This window comes from Monopterus albus, unplaced genomic scaffold (assembly GCF_001952655.1).
Source record: "Monopterus albus unplaced genomic scaffold, M_albus_1.0 scaffold43.1, whole genome shotgun sequence".
Classification (NCBI taxonomy): domain Eukaryota; kingdom Metazoa; phylum Chordata; class Actinopteri; order Synbranchiformes; family Synbranchidae; genus Monopterus; species Monopterus albus.
The window spans coordinates 2,018,927-2,037,946 of record NW_018127923.1 but is presented as its reverse complement, the minus strand read 5'-3'; the positions used below and the strand labels follow the sequence as shown (position 1 = coordinate 2,037,946).

Genomic DNA, 19,020 nt, shown 5'->3' with positions numbered 1-19,020 from the left:
CCAGGAGCTGCTGATACAGTTCTACAGAGGAATCATCGAGTCTGTTCTCTGCCCCTCCATCACTATCTGGTTTGGCTCAGCAACCAAACGGGACAAGTACAGACTTCAGTGGACAGTCAGGACTGCAAAAAAGATCATTGGTGTGAGCCTGCCCTCCATGGAGGACCTGTACACTGCACGGGTCAAAAGGAGGGTGGAGAGGATCACTGCAGACCCCTCACACCCCGGATACAATCTGTTTGAACTCCTCCCCTCTGGATGGCGCTACAGGTCACTGTGCACCAAGACAACCAGGCACAGGGACAGTTTCTTCCCCCAGGCTGTCGCTCTGATGAACACTTAACCAATGACCATATGATTGGACAATAAACCTCAGTGTAATACCTGTAAATATACATTGTACAGATTATACAGACTCGTACAGGTCTCTAGTACACTGTTTTAAGTACTCTATTTTTATCCCTAATTATCTCATTTCAAAGAACAGTCCGTTGTCTGCATTGTTTACCGTCTGTTCATACTGCTTATTCTGCACTGTTTGTTGCTTGTAAATACTGCTTATTTTTGTTATATTGCACAGCCTTATGCTGGTTTACTGTCTGAACATTGAGAGCCGATGTACCAGAGTCAAATTCCTCGTGTGTCCAACACACCTGGCCAATAAAGCTGATTCTGATTCTGAGATTCTGATGAGGTGATGATTCATCTGAAGCTGGAACCACCTAAGACTTAGTTAATAAAATCCACAAAGTATGGCAGCCATTCCTGACTAGAACAATAATATTAATACTACAGGAAAAATAACTACCTGTAACTGATATCAATTTTTTCCACTCTGTCTATAAAATATCAAATTTGTTAAATTTCATATTTGATTTATTCTTTTTTTCATTTGGCAAACACTGAACTGCATATATTCAGTTTACTCTCGCTGGTGACTGTGGAAACCAGAAAACATTTACATTTGAGAAGCCTGAGCTCAACTGAAAACTGAGCAAATTCCAGAAAAAGAGTGGAAATACTGAGTGGAATTATTTTGTCAAATTACACAAATGTCATGCCACTCCAAAACAACTCTATGAAAACAGAAGTGTATAACACGTGTCCTTCACTCCCACTTCTGTGACATGCTTATTAAAAAAAAAAAAATGCAAAGTGTTACAAAAATATACCAGGAGAGCCAAACAATAACATTAAAAACAAAGCCCACACTATATCAAGAAATGCTTGATTATCAATATTGAACTCATTATCAATATAAAATGTTTTCTGTAATCTGAATTGCTGATGAGAAGTATTTTCCCTGTGTGACGGACTGACGGAGTAGCTCCGTCACGAGTGGCTGACGAAGTATGTAGGCTACTCAGACATGCAGTACTTTCGCACATACACGAATCAAAAGGAGAGCCATCACTTTTATATGAGCATAGAGAAACGGATCCACAACATAGTTAAGTTGTGTTAGTACTTACTGTGTTTCATGTCGTTTAGTTGCTGGGATGAGTGTTTTGTTGTCATTTGTCTGTCAAGTTGTAGGTTCAAACATTGCAACCAATTTTAAGGTCATTAAATATGGTTATGTGTGTGCCATGTGAGTAGACGTTACTGTGACTCGATTGGTATGGGGCGGAGCCTAGAGTATTAAAGGCGACCCCCCAAGTTCCAACTCTAGTGTGGAGAGTTGTTTTTTTTTCTGAGCTGCATAGAAGGCTGTACCTGTTCTGCTGATAACTGCAGTGTTACCAGTGTGTGTTTTTTTGAGAATGTTTGTAAATGTCTGAATTTTTCTATTTTTCACTTTGGGGATGAGCACAATAAATTATTGGCTTGGACTGCATTTGCGACTACGCCATCTTATTAGTTTTTCCTTAAAAAGAACCATGTCACAGAAGGATATTAACCAAATCTAATGGTTTTGTGTTCAAAGGCCAGGTTCAGACAGGTTCAAATGCCCCCAGTTTCAGAACTGATTCCTGTTGGTTCTGGTTGAATATGTATTACAACATCCACCACCAGTCAAGAGTTTGGACATACTTTCCATTTGAACTGAAAGGGAAAGTGTGTCCAAGCATTTAACTGGCAGTGTATGAATTAAACAAAGTAATATATTTCAGTCAAAACAAACTTCTACAGGTCTATACATTTCATAGCACAAAAGACAAATCTTGTAGTCATTAGATTCTCAAAATCAAGACTTGTTAGAATGTACATTATTGATTGAAATTTAAACCTACTTGAGTCTTGTACTTTAATGGTGCAAGCATACGCATGTGTTGGTGTCATCCTGTGAGCCTCACCTGCTGAATGACATCAGGGTAGAGCATGGGCAGTCTCTCAGCAATGAGGGCCAGGCCACCCATGCCTGCAAACACCTGGAGTGGTGATTGGATAGGGTTGGTGTCCAGCAGGGACTCGTCAGTGGTAGCGTCCAGACATTCTTCGCTGGCTGTCATCAGTTCATCCTCAGAACAGCTGTTCAGCATGTCACAGTGATCAACTGCAAGGAGAGCAAACAGATGACCTGTTGTATGTTCATGCACTGTCTGGCATCTGGAGCACTGAGCACTATATTTGTTTGTATCCTGGTCTACCATGAAAAGAATGTCCTTACTAAACTGGTCCTTCAGCATGCTTCTTTCACTGTTGGGTCGGTGTAGCAGTCTGCCATGTATGCAGCCTATCATGTGGTGGGATTGAACAGTGGTGAGAACAAAGACTCTACATACATGAAGTGTTTAAAACTTATTTTGATAATGTCAAAATGTAGTTGAACCAGTGTCTCTTTATGATCATAACGTTTTTTTTTTTTGTTTGTTTTTTTTTTACAAATACAGCTTTGTTGTATAATCAGTATATGTCTCAACTAGGCCTGTGATGTACAACCCCAAATCCAGAGTTGGGACAGTATGTAAAATCAAAATAAAAACTGAAAATAGTGATGTGTAAAGCATCTGTGTGCTGTATGACATTCAAAACACAGCAGCACATTATTTTATGTGATGCCTCATCAACTTAATTCTTTGTTCAAAATAAACAATCACTTCAATTCTGATGCTGCAACACATTCCAGACAAAGTTGGGACAGTGAAGCGTTTCCCACGGTGTGATGTTGCTGTTCCTTTTCACAACACTTAAAGGGCCCATGGTGCTTTGCCTTTTTTTTGACTTATCTACAATGTTACAACAGTGAATTATCATCTTAAACTTGACCTAAAGCTCAAAAAATGAGGTGTACATTTGTTCTAGTACTTCTATGCAGAAGCAACTCAGTTCATACAAGACTCACAAACTGTCACTAGAAAAACTTTTTTCCTACAAAACAAAGTCTTATGTAATAGTTTAATGATATCCATGAAAGGACATAATTTGTGACCAGAGGATGTGGAGAAAAATATACAGTAGGGCCTGAGGTTACTCCATGTCCAGGAATGTTCCTGTACAGGGACTCGCTGTTTTACCTGACTGGGTCTAACCTACAAGCAGCCGGACTGTGAAGCCCCCATGGTGTTGAATAATCAGCTCATCATCGCTGGATTCCCCCGGAGCACAGTACCTGCTTGTTTTGACTGCTTGAGGCCAGTGTGTCTGCAGCATGTGATGTGTTGCTGGTTAACGAACCATGATGTTATTGCTGGCACTACACTACCTGTTGGAATTAATTTCACTACTTTGGGAGTGTATGTGGTCATGTGGGGGAAGACACAGCAACCACTGGTTGGATTTACCGACCTTGGAGCTACTTGAAAGGGAGTGATGTTTCCACTACTCGGTGGGACTTAATGGTAAGTTTAACATTAGAGAGAATTGTTGTAAGGTTGGAGAAGTTACTATGTCTGCATTATGCCAGTCAAAATAGGCCTCTTCTCAACTACCTCCTTTGTTTAGAGTGTTACAAATCTCTTTTCATTGGTACATATATCATTGTTTACCTATCTATGGAGGAGAAATTCAAATTAATTAATGCTGTTGCGGTTCATTGTGCTGTTCACGTGAAGCAACACATGCAGCAGGAGTTCGTAAACATAAACTAGCCTCTCATTTTTAGGAAGAGGGTCTCTGGTTTTATTGTTCTGAAATAATTAGACCATTTAAGAGTTATGAGGGGTGTCAAGCTAATGTTAGGTATTTTTAGTCAGATAGACATTGGTTAGGTACTTGTTGTATTAGGAATGTTTAGTGTAGTCAGGATGTCTAGCTCAGGCTGTTAAATGCTTAGTCATTCCCATGGGGTACTCCAGGTTGTTCATGTTCAAGGATAACTAGATAGAAAGTTGATTACTGTATGACGTGTTTAATCATAATTGTAATCATAATATCTTCTTATGCTTAATGTCATGACATGTCACTGGATGTCCTGTCAGAATGTCTTAGATACGCACCACACAATCAATGGACAATCACACATTGATTTTCTTCATGTTTTGACTACTGCTCTGGTCAGCTGCAAAGCTGGCACCGGGAGACGTCACGGTTTGACGTTCCTGTGTAGAATGGGGCTAGCCCAGAGCAATATAATGGCCTGTTGGGTTCGGGGTCTTTCATCCTTCAGCTGCCTGCGTGCATGTTGGAGATGCAAGATACCTGAGCGTGTAATGTTAATTTTTACCTGTGTTCATGGAATAAATCAGCACCGTTTTGTAGTTACTTGGACTGCCTCGTCTCTCAGAGTTAGCATGGTAGAAGAACCGGGTACAACACTAATCTAGAGGTACCCAAGATTAAACCTTAAATGGCCGGAAATGAGTATGCAATGTCACCAAGTGATATACAGTTCCTTAGACTCACTCTGTCAGTGCTTAAAGCAAGGAAATTCCTGGATACAATCAAACGTTTGGTTTGTCATGTGACTCACTTTGGATCCAGTGTGTTCAGAGATAGGATATCCCTATTTAGTGGCATTCATTTGAATCTGTCTTTGCAGAGCAGGTTGGTTTGTTGCTGTTGTTGCCGTTAGTTGCTTTGAGAGTTAGAAGTGTTGTAGCAGATTGTGTATTTAGTGGAGAATCACTGTAGATATAGAGATAGGTCAATAGATAGATAGATAGTAAGTTAGAGAGAAATGGATAATAGTTACATAGTTAGATAACACTAGATATAGTTACATAGATAGTCCTAAATGACGTTAGATATAGATATAGATATATTACCTATATAGTTAAAATATATATATAGATATAGATATATTACATATATAGTTACCCAAACCTCTATGAATTATCCAAGCATTTCCTCTGTACCCCAGCCTCATCTGTGCCATGTGAACGGGTTTTTTCCAAGGCTGGGGAAATAGTCTGTAAAAGGAGAAGCTGCTTGTGTCTGAAAACTGTGGATATACTGTTATTTCTCAATAAAAACTCATTAACAATTACACAAGCACACCCACTGCCCTGTTCTTCAAGCACACCCTCCTTACCCACATACCCATGAACCTCTTTACCAATGAACCCCAAAACAAACTTTGCCGAAGTCCCTACTATAATCTGTATTTGCACCAGTCCCATGTGAAAATGGCATCTGTCTGAATTTGTAGAGCACATCTCATGAATGTAGCAGCACCATTTAAGTGTTTTCATAACACAAAATATAAGTGAGGAGTATATAGGGTTACAATCAGACGTGCCTCAACATGTGTCCATGTTTATTTTATTGAAATACAACCATGTAGTGTAGTCGAACAGGAATGTGCATAGCGAATCAAATCCCGAACAATCCATGAACCAATAAACGACGCGTCTTGACTGCACTTCAATTTCTTGACCACTAGATGTCCTACTCGAGCACTGTGTCATTGAAGCCTCGAGTAATTAACCATTTGTGTGAATACTGTGTCGAAGCTTCAACAAGGCCTCATCGGCCATCACTATCCATCGTCTTTAGATTTGCATTGTAGCGTTCCTGGCTTTCTCAGCTTCTCTGTTTCCCAGTGAGATTCCTGTGTGGACACAGCCCTGTTGTCTCATGCCCTTTTATAGGCATTGGTGGGGCATTAATGTATGCTAATTAGGAATGACTGGCACATGCTTTCAACTTACAAACATGTGGGATTCATCAGTGTAAGAAAACAGGTGCGAACAATTCTGCAGTTTAAGAGCACGATCATGAATCAGATGTAGACTTTTCTTAGGACCTTTCTTAAAAACTAATTTTAAAAAACACTTGGTGAATGAGGCCCTGTGTAATTCTATATGCTTGGGGTAGGTTTTCATTTTCAAGGAATCATATTATGAGGCTTTTAGCTTGGCTTTGAGATGCTGTGGTGGAGGTCTGTGCTCTCTATGTGCTGTCGATTTTACTTTTACTGTGCTGCCGTGGTTTTTAATCTGGGGGTCTATGTGCTTCTCTTCTTTCTTCCATCCATGCTCTACAGAGCTGCTCACACACACACGTCCCATAGGTGACATGTGTGAGTGCAAATATATCCCTCTCTCTATCAATATGCGTTCTACTCTGTACTTGTGAAACAATCAGTTACTGCCCAAGTACTGTTCCAGTTTAAAGTGTGCACATTGAGCTTACTGTGTCCTCCTATCCTTGATTCAAGAGTTTTATTTGCCATTTATGCATAAACAGAGAGTCTAGGCATATAGGAATTCTTGTGAAGAGTTAAAAGCCAGAAAAAGAAGAACACCTAGTCTAAAAATAAATTTACATAGGAATAAAATAGTAAATAAAGTGATAAAATATTGCACATAGTGGTATTGTACATGGTATTCTACTTAGTAGGGTAATGAGGGGTTATTGCACAGGTTTATCACATTTTGTATTTACCATCAGTTTTACTGCGGAAGGGAAAAAGCTGTTGTAAAATCTTGTTCTGTGTGTGATGATACTGTTTGCTCTGCTGTGCCTGAGGTTGTGGGAGCAGTTTTTGTCTGAGCAGAGTATGAGCTGGGTGGAGTGGGTCTCTGATTATGTTCTCTGCCCTTTTGCGACAGTGCTGTGTGTATAGTGTGTCCATAGCAGGCAGTTCAGTCTCAGTGATCCTCTCTGCAGTCTTTATGACCCTTTGAAGAGCCTTCCTCTCTGCCTGTGTGGTGTTACCATACCAGACTGTGATACCAGTAGTGAGGACGCTCTCTACCAGTCCTCTATAAGCCTGGGTGAGAGGGCAAAGGTTCAGCTTTCTTGAGCTGCCTGATGAAGTATAGCCGCTGCTAGGCTTTCTTCACTGTGGCAGTGTGAAGTTCAGACTTACCAAGTCCGAACTCCCAGGTACGAGAGTGGAATTTGGCATACTTTTTCACTAACCATGTGTGGATACTATTTAGGTAAATTATATTATATATTAAATTCATATTTAGGTCAATTTAAGTATAAGACTGGACTTTGTATTGCCATATACCCAATTAATCAGGCACTCTGATCAAGATCAGGGCCAAAAAACCTGATCGGGCAAAGCAAATGTAGCATACACCAGAGAGGTGAACGGTTAAGACAATAAAGCACCTTAATTTGACTTGACATGATGTGAGTACTTTAAGGCTGACAGCAGTCATGGTCACTTCTTTTTGATACAACCCAACTAGAATGGCTTCACAAAATATATTCAGCAATCAGTGAAATCAGTTATAAAATGAAACCTCTGATACAAAGTCTAGATCAAAGAGAGACTCCATAGGGCCACTAATCCATATTATTTGTTAGACCTTCTTTGCTGCTGGGTGTCTAATCACTACAGCTCATGTAATGAGACTATCTATATTCAGCAGCCACAGAAAGGAAGGACATAGTTATATAAAGATAATGACTGACCTCATGAAGTGGTTAATGTCTGGGCAGTGAACTTTTATAAGAATGTGGCAGTTTATTAGAGTCCATTGAAAGTGAAATGCCAGATCACTTCCCCCTTATTTTGGGAATGTCAAGGTTGAAGAACGACAGGGGGATTGGCCAGGCTGCTTCCTGTAGCCAGTAAATCCTAATGTTTTATATGTGAGCCCTAAAGTCAACTCCTTTAAAGAGTCAAAGCACTATGGGTGGAGTGAACAAATGTCTACCCTCTCTGTAGCCCCAAATATAATCTAGGTTTGCTAGCTGCTCTGTGCTTTGACTGGATTGTCTTTTACTAAACACAAAAAGACAGAGAGAGAGACGGCACAGAAGAAGCTTTCAGAAGCAGAGATGAAAACTTAGAGATGGTATTATGACCCCCTTTGACCCATTTTTATAAATATTATTCACCCAAGGTTGTTTAGATTTCTCCAAGTCCATCTTTATAAACAGCCCAGATTCCTCGCAGTCCTCTAGCAGGCAGTTATTACCATGAAATGTACATTATTCATGAGCACCTATTCTGATTGACTGGAGGTGATGGCTCATCTAGGACTAGTGAATAATTTAAGATCTCTTCCAGATGCTGTCTCTTTACCTTGTGTAATGGTGGCAGCTGGACACAAGACAGTACAGAGAGTTACATGAACTGGTTATGATTGGGGAGGAGAGGAACCTGCAGTTGCAGACTAGTTTCCAGAGTCATTTTTTTTCCAATACTAACGATCCATCGATATAGATCGATACACTGATTAACCCTTGGATGCACAACCTACCAATACCTACACTCTTCCACGAGTGGGGTCAAAAATGACCCCAATTAAAATCAATGCGTTTTTGCAATAAACTAAAGACATTTCTCTCATTTTGGTTAAGATGATATATTTTGTTCAAACAAAAGAGTAATTTCATTTTTGACATGTACATTTTTTACTTTTCATTCACATTTTAGCACTTAATCAATCAATCAGGTGTCAAAACATGTTTATGTGTCCCTATATCTGGAGGACGAACAGAGAACATTCAACAGGTCTGGAGACCATAACACTGTCCACGCATATGTACACACACAAACATCTTATCTCCTTTCACTGTGTGCAGCTGTCACAAACTACTTGCTTCTGGGTGTGACCATTGCACACAGGAGTACTGCATTTCCAACAGCAATCAGTGGCTTTGCGATCTTTGTTTCTTGGACACAACTGGCACCTCTTTCTCTTCTGCTGGCCCTGTGTGCTTCTTTCCTGTGGCCGGATCGCAGCAGTTTTTGTCACTCCACACCTTCCCATTGCTTCAGTGAGAATTGACATACAGTATGTTGCTGTGTAAAAATGACCTCCTGGGTGGTGAGACTGCTGACATCAGATGTGTAAGTGGGACAGTATTGACAGTCAAAGTTGCATCAGATGTGAGAGATGACATCAGATGTGTAAGTGGGACAGTCAGAGTTGCTAAGAATTAAAGGTTCATAGAAGATTCCATAGGAACTGCTTGGGGTCATTTTTGACCCCACTTGTGGAAGAGTGGGGTAGTGATACAAAAACTGCAATTTCTTAAAATTAATGAAAAAATAAATAAAAATGCAAATGGCCTCATGTCACAAACATGTTTTATGAGGAATACCTGGAATATAAATATATTACAACTTTTCGTTTTAAAGATTTTGAAGAATAACAACCCGTGGGGTCATTTTTGACCCCACGTGTGCATCTAAGGGTTAAACACATTGCAATCTGAGGACATCAATGCAAAACAAACTGTCAAAATTACAGCACACGAAACGTCAGACCACCACATACTGTATGTACATATTACTGGTGAAGTGCTGTTCTTTTTAAACTGAATGACGAGCACTAGGCGATGCAGCTACTGTAGCATTCTGAGACTGGGAATTCACACTAAAAGTGAGATGTGAGCAATGTATAAACTACCGAAGCATTGGATCCATTCAGTCCACACCGACTCGGACTTCCATTAAGTGTCACTGTCATCAGAACAGCGGCTTGTCTGTCAGCAAGACAGTGGCTGGTCAAAAAACAGGGAGTTCTGTTAGGGTGATTTTCATTTTTAGATAGAAATGAATATAATTAGTTAGGGTTTTTATTTTTATAGCATACATAAGTTTATATATTTTAATCTCACAGTTGTGTTTATGTTTATGTAGTTACATATCTACATATCACCCTATGTGTTCATTGAATCACTGGTCAGTATTTACTGTGTTAGCCAACTGGAGCACTGTTTAAAATCAAGGGGACTAGTTCACTAAAACACTAAAATTTATTAGATTTACAGCTTTAGCAAAGAGGGTCCACAGTTACTTTATTACCACCACCTGGCTAATGGGACGGGGGAGCTATAGTTTAATGGAATTCTTAGAATAGTTGGAACAAAGATTGGATCTGAGCCAGGAAGAGGAAGCAACTTCAAAGGCAGGGCAACACAGACACACACAGGCAGAGAAGCTTGATTTGAACAGAGGGGTAGTGTTTAAAATGTGGCAGTCTCTTGGAAACAAAGGAAGACAAAAGTGTCTATGTAGGAATTAAGACAGGGTTGGTATTCCTCCCTTTTTAGGGTGCTGTCCACAACCATTGGGGCAGAGAGGATGATTGGAGGATGGACGGACTGAAGGACCAATCTTGGGAGAATTAAGTTTAAACCACAATTGCTCCCCAACAGTTTTGGACCAATCAGATAGTAACATTTTTCATATAAATGTTGTATACCGCCAAGTTGAAGTTAGTCTTTTCTGTTTATCCTAAACAGTCAAGAACCATGTGCACATGCTAATTTTGATACGTTAATGCATAATAAATTTCACACTGTGAAATATCTTTATATTTAGTCTTTTCTTTTCAATTTACGAGAACACGTTTCGACAGTTCCAGTGGTGATGCATGTCTCACACGTCCCTGAGTCAGTGTGAACGGACACATTTGAAAGATTGGAGTTTTATCTGCTGCCTGAGCGGGCTGAATGACAAAATACACAGATAAAGTAAACTTTCCCATCAGAAACAAGTTGTGGGTATAGAAGTATTCTGGATTAAAAAGGACACACAACAGTGTGAATGTTATGTTTTAAACAAAACTCCAGCTGCAATGTAGAATCCCCCCCCTTTGTATCAATCGCAGGCCCCTGAATCGAATCGAAATTGCATCATGGCAAATTTTTAGTTTCCACAAACATCAGATTGCTGGCTAAAAGAATCAATATAGGATCGTATTGATGAGAGTGGTGATTTACACCTCTAGTTATAAATCTGATTATGTAATCACAACTAAAACTAAAACACTAATATGTTTGCTGTATTTTCCATATAGTTCATTCATAATTAAATAAACATTTGTGGTTAATCACTTATGAGACTGATATGAATGTCCTGGTTGCACCTACATCGTTTTGGAGCCATGAACAAGGCTTGGTATCGCACCTATAGAGGGAGGTGCAGTGCTATTTACTGAAGCACAAGAGCACTTGTGACGCACGCTTGTGCACATGCATGGTTAAGTTGTGCCTCCTTTTGAGTGCCGTGTAAACACTTCTCCTATGGTGGTAAGTTTATATACATTAAACTGAGTCTGCTGTAATTGCCCACACGATTAAATGTTATGGTTTGCTCCATTTACCACTGAGTTCAGAAGGAGGAGCAGGGAATGACACCACACCCATTTTAACCGCATTCCAGTTTCAATTAAGCATAATATCAGTTTGAGCCAGGTTAGCCATTAAGTAAAAGTCCATAGATTAGGACAGCTTCTAGGAACTAGTAATTAAAAAAAAAAAAAAAGACAGGGTTCTTTGATAAAGGGTTTCTTTTCAGGAGCTCGTCCTCAAAAACAAATGGCAATTGATACTAAAACAACACTAAAAAGGAGCAGGAGTAGCTCATGGTAGAATAGGAGCAGAATGAGAAGAAACTACACGAAAACATAAGGACAAAAGAGAAAAGATAGAAAAGGAGACAATTAGCAGTGAAGAGAAAGAATTAAATGGAGAAAAAAACAAAGAAGAAGAGGGGAAGAAAGAGAGGAACAGGACTCCTCCTGAAACCCCCACCTCTTACCCAACCCCACCATTACACCATTGGCCTTCCTACCTTACCCATTCCTCACTCCCCCTTACCCATTCCTACCCTTTACCCCCTGTACCCCATACTCACTCCAACCCTCACTTTTACCCACTCTGGAAAACAAACCCTCCATCATTGTTTAATTCCATTTTCCTGCAGTAAATTCCATGTGTGTATGTACGGTACACCTTTCCGAATATACACACAGTTTCAATAAAGTATGAAATGACACCATCTCCATGGCAATATGCCGTTATATCCTCACAGACTGATCTGGAAAGCTTCTTTCCAATGAAAGAAGATGACAGCATTGCAAATCTCAGTTATGCTCACCAGAAGATAATCCCTTTCGTTTTATGTTATAACACTGCCTCATTACAGCCTCATAGAGCTTTTTCTTTTTTTAGATTTCTAGCCTTTCAGTCTTGTTGAAGGTACAAACAGTGGCAAAGAGTCCAGGTTGTTAGAACAACTAAAAACATGTGCCCTTAAGTCACACAAAAATGGAACTGAAATTGTTTGATCCGTCTGACAGGTAAACAGCCACGTCTTTAAAATTTCATTCCCCCAGTTTACGTATTATAATGTGAAATAAATATTTTGAAAATTCCTTTGTGTAGTATGCAATAATAGGAAAGGTAAAAAAAAATCTCTTACACAGTGCATTCATCAAGCATTCACAATAATGTAACATTATGAAATTCAAATATTTTTTCTTTTCTTAGAGAAAAAAGGGGGTGGAGTGACATTCTGGGGCACTCTGGAAGCACCGTATCTCTGCCTACAGACTTATATCCATGACATTCCAGTTTGTAAAATACAATAGAAAAGAAAAACATGGCAAAGCCTCAAAAGGATCTTAAGAGTTCTGGAGCTAATCCCAGCCGACAGTAGGCGAGAGGCGGGGTCCACCCCAGACAGGTCGCCAGTCTGTCACAGGGCTGACATGAGTGACAGACAACCACACACACTCACACTCACTCCTAGGGGAAATTCAGAGTCACCAGTCAACCTAAGCTGCATGTCTTTGGACTGTGGGAGGAAGGTGGAGTACCCAGAGTGAACCCACTCAGGCACAGGGAGAACTCCCCGGGTCGGCCCGAGCTTAAACCCGAAACGTTCTCACTGTGAGGCACTGCTGTACCACCCACAGTGTTGTCTAATAAGCTCCAAAATGTTAAAGACAATTTATACTTAAATTGTCAGCATCTATAAAATTGAAATTACACAGTCATCCATCATAAAAGTCATCCAAGCCAACGAAAATACAATTTTTAAAACTAGAATCATGGGCATATGGATCATGGCCAATGGACAAAAGGTATCTGAACAGGTCTGCAGATTCACCAGTGTTGAGATCTTCAAAACAAATAAAAAATTTATCTGACCATCTGACCTAGCACTGACCCATGAATTTGCAGAATCAGAGAGCTAAGTTAATCAAATCCTAGGCTAGAGGCAGGTCAGCAGTTTAATCCTAGCAACAATGTATCATTTAGCTACAGTGTTCACTTCATTATATGTCTCACTGGATAAGGCATTTATAATAAATAGCTAGACATTAAATTATAAACATCCTTCATGAAGGCAAAATAAACAATTACTCAGCACAGCATCTCTGGTGTACATACAGGAACAATACAGTAACATCTAAAATCTAATGAATGTTCTATGAGATCAACATCTAAGGTTCAAAAAGCTTAAATTGCTTGAAGGCTGCAAAGGTATGTGGCAAGTGACTGTGGCTGAACAGTTTGTGCTCAAAACCATTGCACCAGTTGTTAGACTTCAAAGCCCTTCTTTCAAAACAGCCTAAAAAAATAGTCCTCATAATGCAAGCTGAGCCCTGACCGAGGTGCACCTTCATCAAATCTTGATACACGAGCAGAGTAAGACGTGATCTTAGCAATAACTGAAAAACTAACTTCAAAGCTATCTCCAGAGAAATCTGCAGAAGTAACTTTAGAAAACAAAGAGAAGCTCAAAATGGTCACTGAAATAACATGAAACTGCCAAAAGTAATAACAAAAATGTACTGAAAATTAAAATCAGTCATTGCTTTTGAATTGTGGTTCAACAGAAGCATTTTTAAAAAACTAATGAAACTGGCCTGGACAAAAATGAGGGTGAAAAGTAGTCACTGTGCTGTTTGGAATCATGGTGTGTGCCACACTGAACATGGACCACAGAAAGCTGAGGAGAGAGCTGTGAGTGATCATGAACTAGCCTCTCATTTTTAGGAAGAGGCTCTCTGGTTTTATTGTTCAGAAATAATTACAAACCATTTGGAGTTATGACGGGTGCCAAGCTAATCTAGAGGTACCCAGGATTAAACATTAAATGGCTGTAAAAGAGCAAAAGGAGCAGCCATGGGCTCTTTAAGAGAATTCTTCCACAAGTAGTGTAAAGCTGCATGTTACTGTACCTTTCTCAGTGCGTAGCCTCTTAAAGGAGTCGGTCTTGGAAAGGCCGGGATCAGAGATGACTTTGGAGCCCAGTTTGACTGTCAGGTTGATGGACTGGTAGCCTTGTGGCAGTTTGCGGTCATACAGCAGTGTCAGTAGCTGCGCCAGGGTCATCTCAGGTGGAAGGGGTTGACCTGGCAGGGCAAACACAAGCATTTGTGTCATTAATACCTGAACTCTGGCTACTTTATTTGAGTGTCTCACTCAAATACTTGTGATGCGAGTTGGCATGTTAAGCTTGCATGTGTGCATGCGGTACCTGGAAGCAGCTTGTGGTAAAGGTGGAAGACGGGCACACTAATGGTTTTGGCTGAGGGGTCCACACCAGATGAAGCAGTCAATTTATCACTCATTACGCGACCCCTCCTTGATGGAGGTCTGGGAGGGGTTGAAAGAGCCCGTTTGGATTGGGACTTTAAACCTGATGACAAAGTAACACATGGAAACCCAATAAACTTTCAGTCTTGTTCTTATCTACTGAAATAGAAAATCTTTGTTTGTGATCAAAATAGTAACTTTTATATTAAAAATTAGACTCAGAATTATCTTTAATAATATAATAAAATAGAATAAAATTAAAAAGTAGAGCAATAAAAGTGAAAATAAACAGCATATGCATTCAAGTAGGAAATGTGTGCAATCAAAAATAGGAAAGGAATGAAAGGAAAAGATAGAGCTTTTATAAATATATGCATGTACATTATGGTAGAGGAGCTTTCACACTGATATATACTGTGGATATATTTGCTGTTTACTGTACTGTGGTGAGCTGATACTCTGCTCCAGAGAAACAGTCTGTATTAGGCTGCTGATCTCCAACAGGGGTTTTAAAAGACATTGCACTCCTATAACACTGTCAGACCCACAAAGGAGAGAATCAAAATCCATGCAGCAGAACCAAAAGGTATCATATTTTATATTCCATTCAAATCCTCTTCCTTGTCCAAATGTGGAGCCTACATTACCTACAATGCAAATCAGCCAGTAAAAGTGGGGTCGGAAATTAAAGATAATGACTAATGTTGCTTGCAGCTTCTAGCCTCACTTTTCAAACATGTAGTTTTCAGCCTCAGCCGACCAACACCAGACTTCACACAGGTCTCTCTGGGGCCACAGATGACTTTTTCTATATACAGTATAGTAGCACTAACTCGACACCTGTAAACGGACTCTGTAAAATTGGTGGAGTTGCTTCTTGTTCCATTGTCCTCTGTACAGACAGACAATCTTATTGTTAAGCAAATAAGTGGGTGCTTTGTTTTATACATGGGCTGTCTGAATCAGCATCTGGCATTAATTATTCTAATCACATTTTATTTTATCATAGCTAATTAAATACCTTTACCACACATGTTGGCTTTGAAAGCCACCACTTGCACTCACTTCTACTGGCTTCAGGCTACAAAGACTACCCAAATGGCACTGCTTAATTTTAACATATCTCACTCTACACTATTCCATTTTTAATTGGATTGCCTTGTAGGGGGTGGGACAAGAGATGATGACCAGCAGAGGCTGGGAAATTGGCTGATGGCTGAACAAGGGGAGTGTGTGTATGGAACAGAACCACCTACCTGAGGCCACAACAACACTGTAGTTGTCCTGGAAGCCATTGTCCGCTTTCATCTTCTCCTTCTCCTCGTGGTTCTTCTTCTCCTTGTCCTCCTTCTGCTCATTGATCAGCTTGGCTGTAATGCTGGGTGTGTCTATGTGGACGAACAGAAAACAGAATAAAATCTGATGTAATAGCGTGCCAAAAATATGGACTGGCATGCTTTAAAAAAAGTTTAAATTTTCAATTAAAAGCTGTGTGATAACAGAAGTACAGACAGCACAGTGGTTTCCAAAGCATTCAGACCTCTTTTGTTTCCTGCTTTCCTACAGTGCAGACACTTACTGCTTTGCTTACATTCTTCATGGAGATATCCGTTTTCCTGCTAAAGATTTATGGACGGTGACTACTGGACACTTGTATATCACTGGGATCTTATTTTTTAATATACACAGAAGGCTACAACCATATTTTTAGCACTTTTTACAAGGCAAGTGTGCCTACTAACAGCAAAGGCTCCTTTTTGATGTGCTGCTCTACTGATCTACAGTGACTGGGATTAGCTGAGGCTAGTTATCAGCAGAATGCCCCCCTTCACTTCAGAAGACTTTCACAAACTTCTCCAGAAGATCACAGTGCTTGAAATTAAGACTGATTGATGAGAAATTAACTTGGAAGTAAATGGACTGTGTGGAAATGACACCACATTACTATGACTCAAAACAGTGGACCATAGGAAGCTCAGCCACAGCTAATTGGCACCAACAAGGCTACTAAGAAGAAACAGGAGGGTTGTCTGCTTTGTAATAAATCTGGATGTAGTAGTCCTCTCTGGAACTCTCTTGGTGCAAAGCCAAAATTATAAATCGTGTCCCTGGGAAACAGGAGGACAAGTGATAACAGGAGCCCAGCGGCCAGAGATCTCTGGCGCTACTGGCTGGCCTGCACTACCATCCAAACAGAGCACCTCATCAACCCCTGTGCACAGCAGCATATAGCAGTGGACAGCTGCAAGAGGACCTGGATAACCTCTCATCCTCACAAAGCAGGGTAAGGAGCAAGAGTAATTCTGAAAACAGAATGACTGGGCCTCAGACCTTGATAGTGATACAGTCTCAGACCTGAGAGAAAGAAGTCCAGATATTCTGGCTAAACACCATCTGTAAAAGACACCATAGTGCACGTTGGGGCCAATGACATTGTGAAACAACAATTTAAAAAAAAGACTTTACTGATCTACTGAACACGTTCATCTCCTTGAAAACTGCAGTGTTTACCTTCTACCACCAATCAGCAGTGATGAAAGATTCAGCAGACTGATGGCGCTGAACAGTTGGCTCTCAACTGCCTGTAACCTACAGAAAGTGCACTTTGATCATTTCAACTTTTTCTGGGACCACAGATATCTTTGTAGGGCAGAAGGAATTTGCCTTAACAAGCCAGGAGTGAATCTGTGCATCTCCAACCTTTTGCACGTCCTGCATCATCCATCTGTTCCCCTTGCCGAGGACATGAGACAAGAGGAGCCAAAACACAGCATGTCAGCAACCATGACAGACAGCCATCTCAGGGTCCACCTGAGTACAATATAAAACTTGAGGGGCATCGGGGTCTAGACAAAGAATCTCCCCACCAACATGACAACCACCTCCCTACACCCCGAGTTTACATCCAGGTCTCCCTCCTCGCTGGCCACCCTCTCCCTCTCCTCTCCCTTTCTGGAATTTACAGACCAGATGAAGGAACTGGTCACTGCTGGGACCAAACTGACCCCTCACCCCCTCTTGTTTTCTCTCCCTCACGTCCCCCTCATTGCCCATCTCCACAAGCACCTCTGGCTTTAAGCCCTCAGCCAACTTCAACACCTTTGTCTCTGACAAGGCACCGTCCAGTTCCCCCTCCCCCTACTTTATAACAGCAGCAAAACAATCCTCTGCCTGATAAAACCACAACACATCCTGTCAGTACAAGAGACTGTACAAAATACAACTTTCTCTTACTGCCATCTGTTATTTTCATTAATATATCCATGGCAGAGGCTGACTGAACATTTTAAACTTATAGTAGGACCACTAGACTGAGCTGAGGCGCTTGGTTGGCAGTGGCTGCCTACATATTAATCAGTGTCCGTGTCTGTCACAGTAATAACTACTATTTCATTATGCTTAGATGCTCAGACCTTATATGCTTTTTGAGACATTGTGCCACTGGCAGTTATGGCAGTGTTTAAATTTTTTCTTTGTTAAATTAAGGTTGTCAATTCTGTGCTACACAAAAGAGACAGTCGCTCTGTTACTCTTTTATGCTCTCCCGAATAGTACGTCTGACTTGTTCCCACATTTCAGCGACAGCATTGGCCTGAAAGAGGCTTGAGGCTTTTTCAAAGGTTTGAAAAAATACGGCCCTCATTTCTATGGGGAATTGTATTCACTGCTGTTGGCAACAGCAACATGGGGGGCTCCAGCAAAACAATGCAACCCTGTGTGGTGAAAGAGAACTGGTTCAACTTTCACTGCACCAGACGGTAACATCATCCGGCAAAGGAGCTGTGTTGACCAATCGTGCAGAGGACGACTAGGACATGTACGCACACAGAAAGAACACTTTTGTTTACCTTCTTAGCATGAGCATTCAATGCTATTCACTGTCAAATTTGGGCCACAGTTAATGCACCATAACAACATGTCATGCATTTTCGTTTGTACTGGTTTTCTTATCTCTCAGTACTGACACATTGGTGGTAAAATTGGTGCTATGGTAAAGTAGGCTATGTTAGCAGCAAGGCTAACCAAAACATAATGGAAAACCCCAGGCTAGAAACGTGAATGAAGCCACTCACATCAACTCGTCACAACATGGCCGTATCATCTGTGACTGGCTCCTGGACTTTCTGACTGGCAGGACCCAGACTGTCAGGATTGGCAATAGGATTTCAGCCAGCATTGTTACAAACACTGGCACCCCACAGGGATGTGTCCTCAGTCCCATCCTCTACACCCTGTTCACCCACGACTGTGTCGCCTCCCACAAAGACAACATCGTCCTAAAGTTTGCGGACGACACCGCAGTGATAGGTCGCATTACTGGCTGGGACGAAGCAGCCTACAGGAGGGAGGTGGCCGGTCTGGTGTCATGGTGCAAGGACAATAATCTCACCC

At 40.8% G+C, this 19,020-nt stretch overlaps 1 protein-coding gene across 3 annotated transcripts in view; it reads right to left on the bottom strand.

Moving 5' to 3' along the window:
• birc6 (baculoviral IAP repeat containing 6) overlaps nt 1-19,020 on the bottom strand; it is a 164,503-nt gene that overhangs the window by 80,064 nt on the left and 65,419 nt on the right. For 2 of the 3 annotated variants that reach the window (XM_020599885.1, XM_020599886.1), the window contains exons 57-61: nt 15,885-16,016; nt 14,570-14,731; nt 14,271-14,444; nt 2,612-2,677; nt 2,298-2,497 (exon numbers count right to left, since the gene is read on the bottom strand). In XM_020599885.1, coding sequence (XP_020455541.1) covers nt 2,298-2,497; nt 2,612-2,677; nt 14,271-14,444; nt 14,570-14,731; nt 15,885-16,016 — 734 coding nt within the window. The remainder of the gene's footprint in view (nt 1-2,297; nt 2,498-2,611; nt 2,678-14,270; nt 14,445-14,569; nt 14,732-15,884; nt 16,017-19,020) is intronic. The other variant, XM_020599888.1, reaches the window with a different exon arrangement.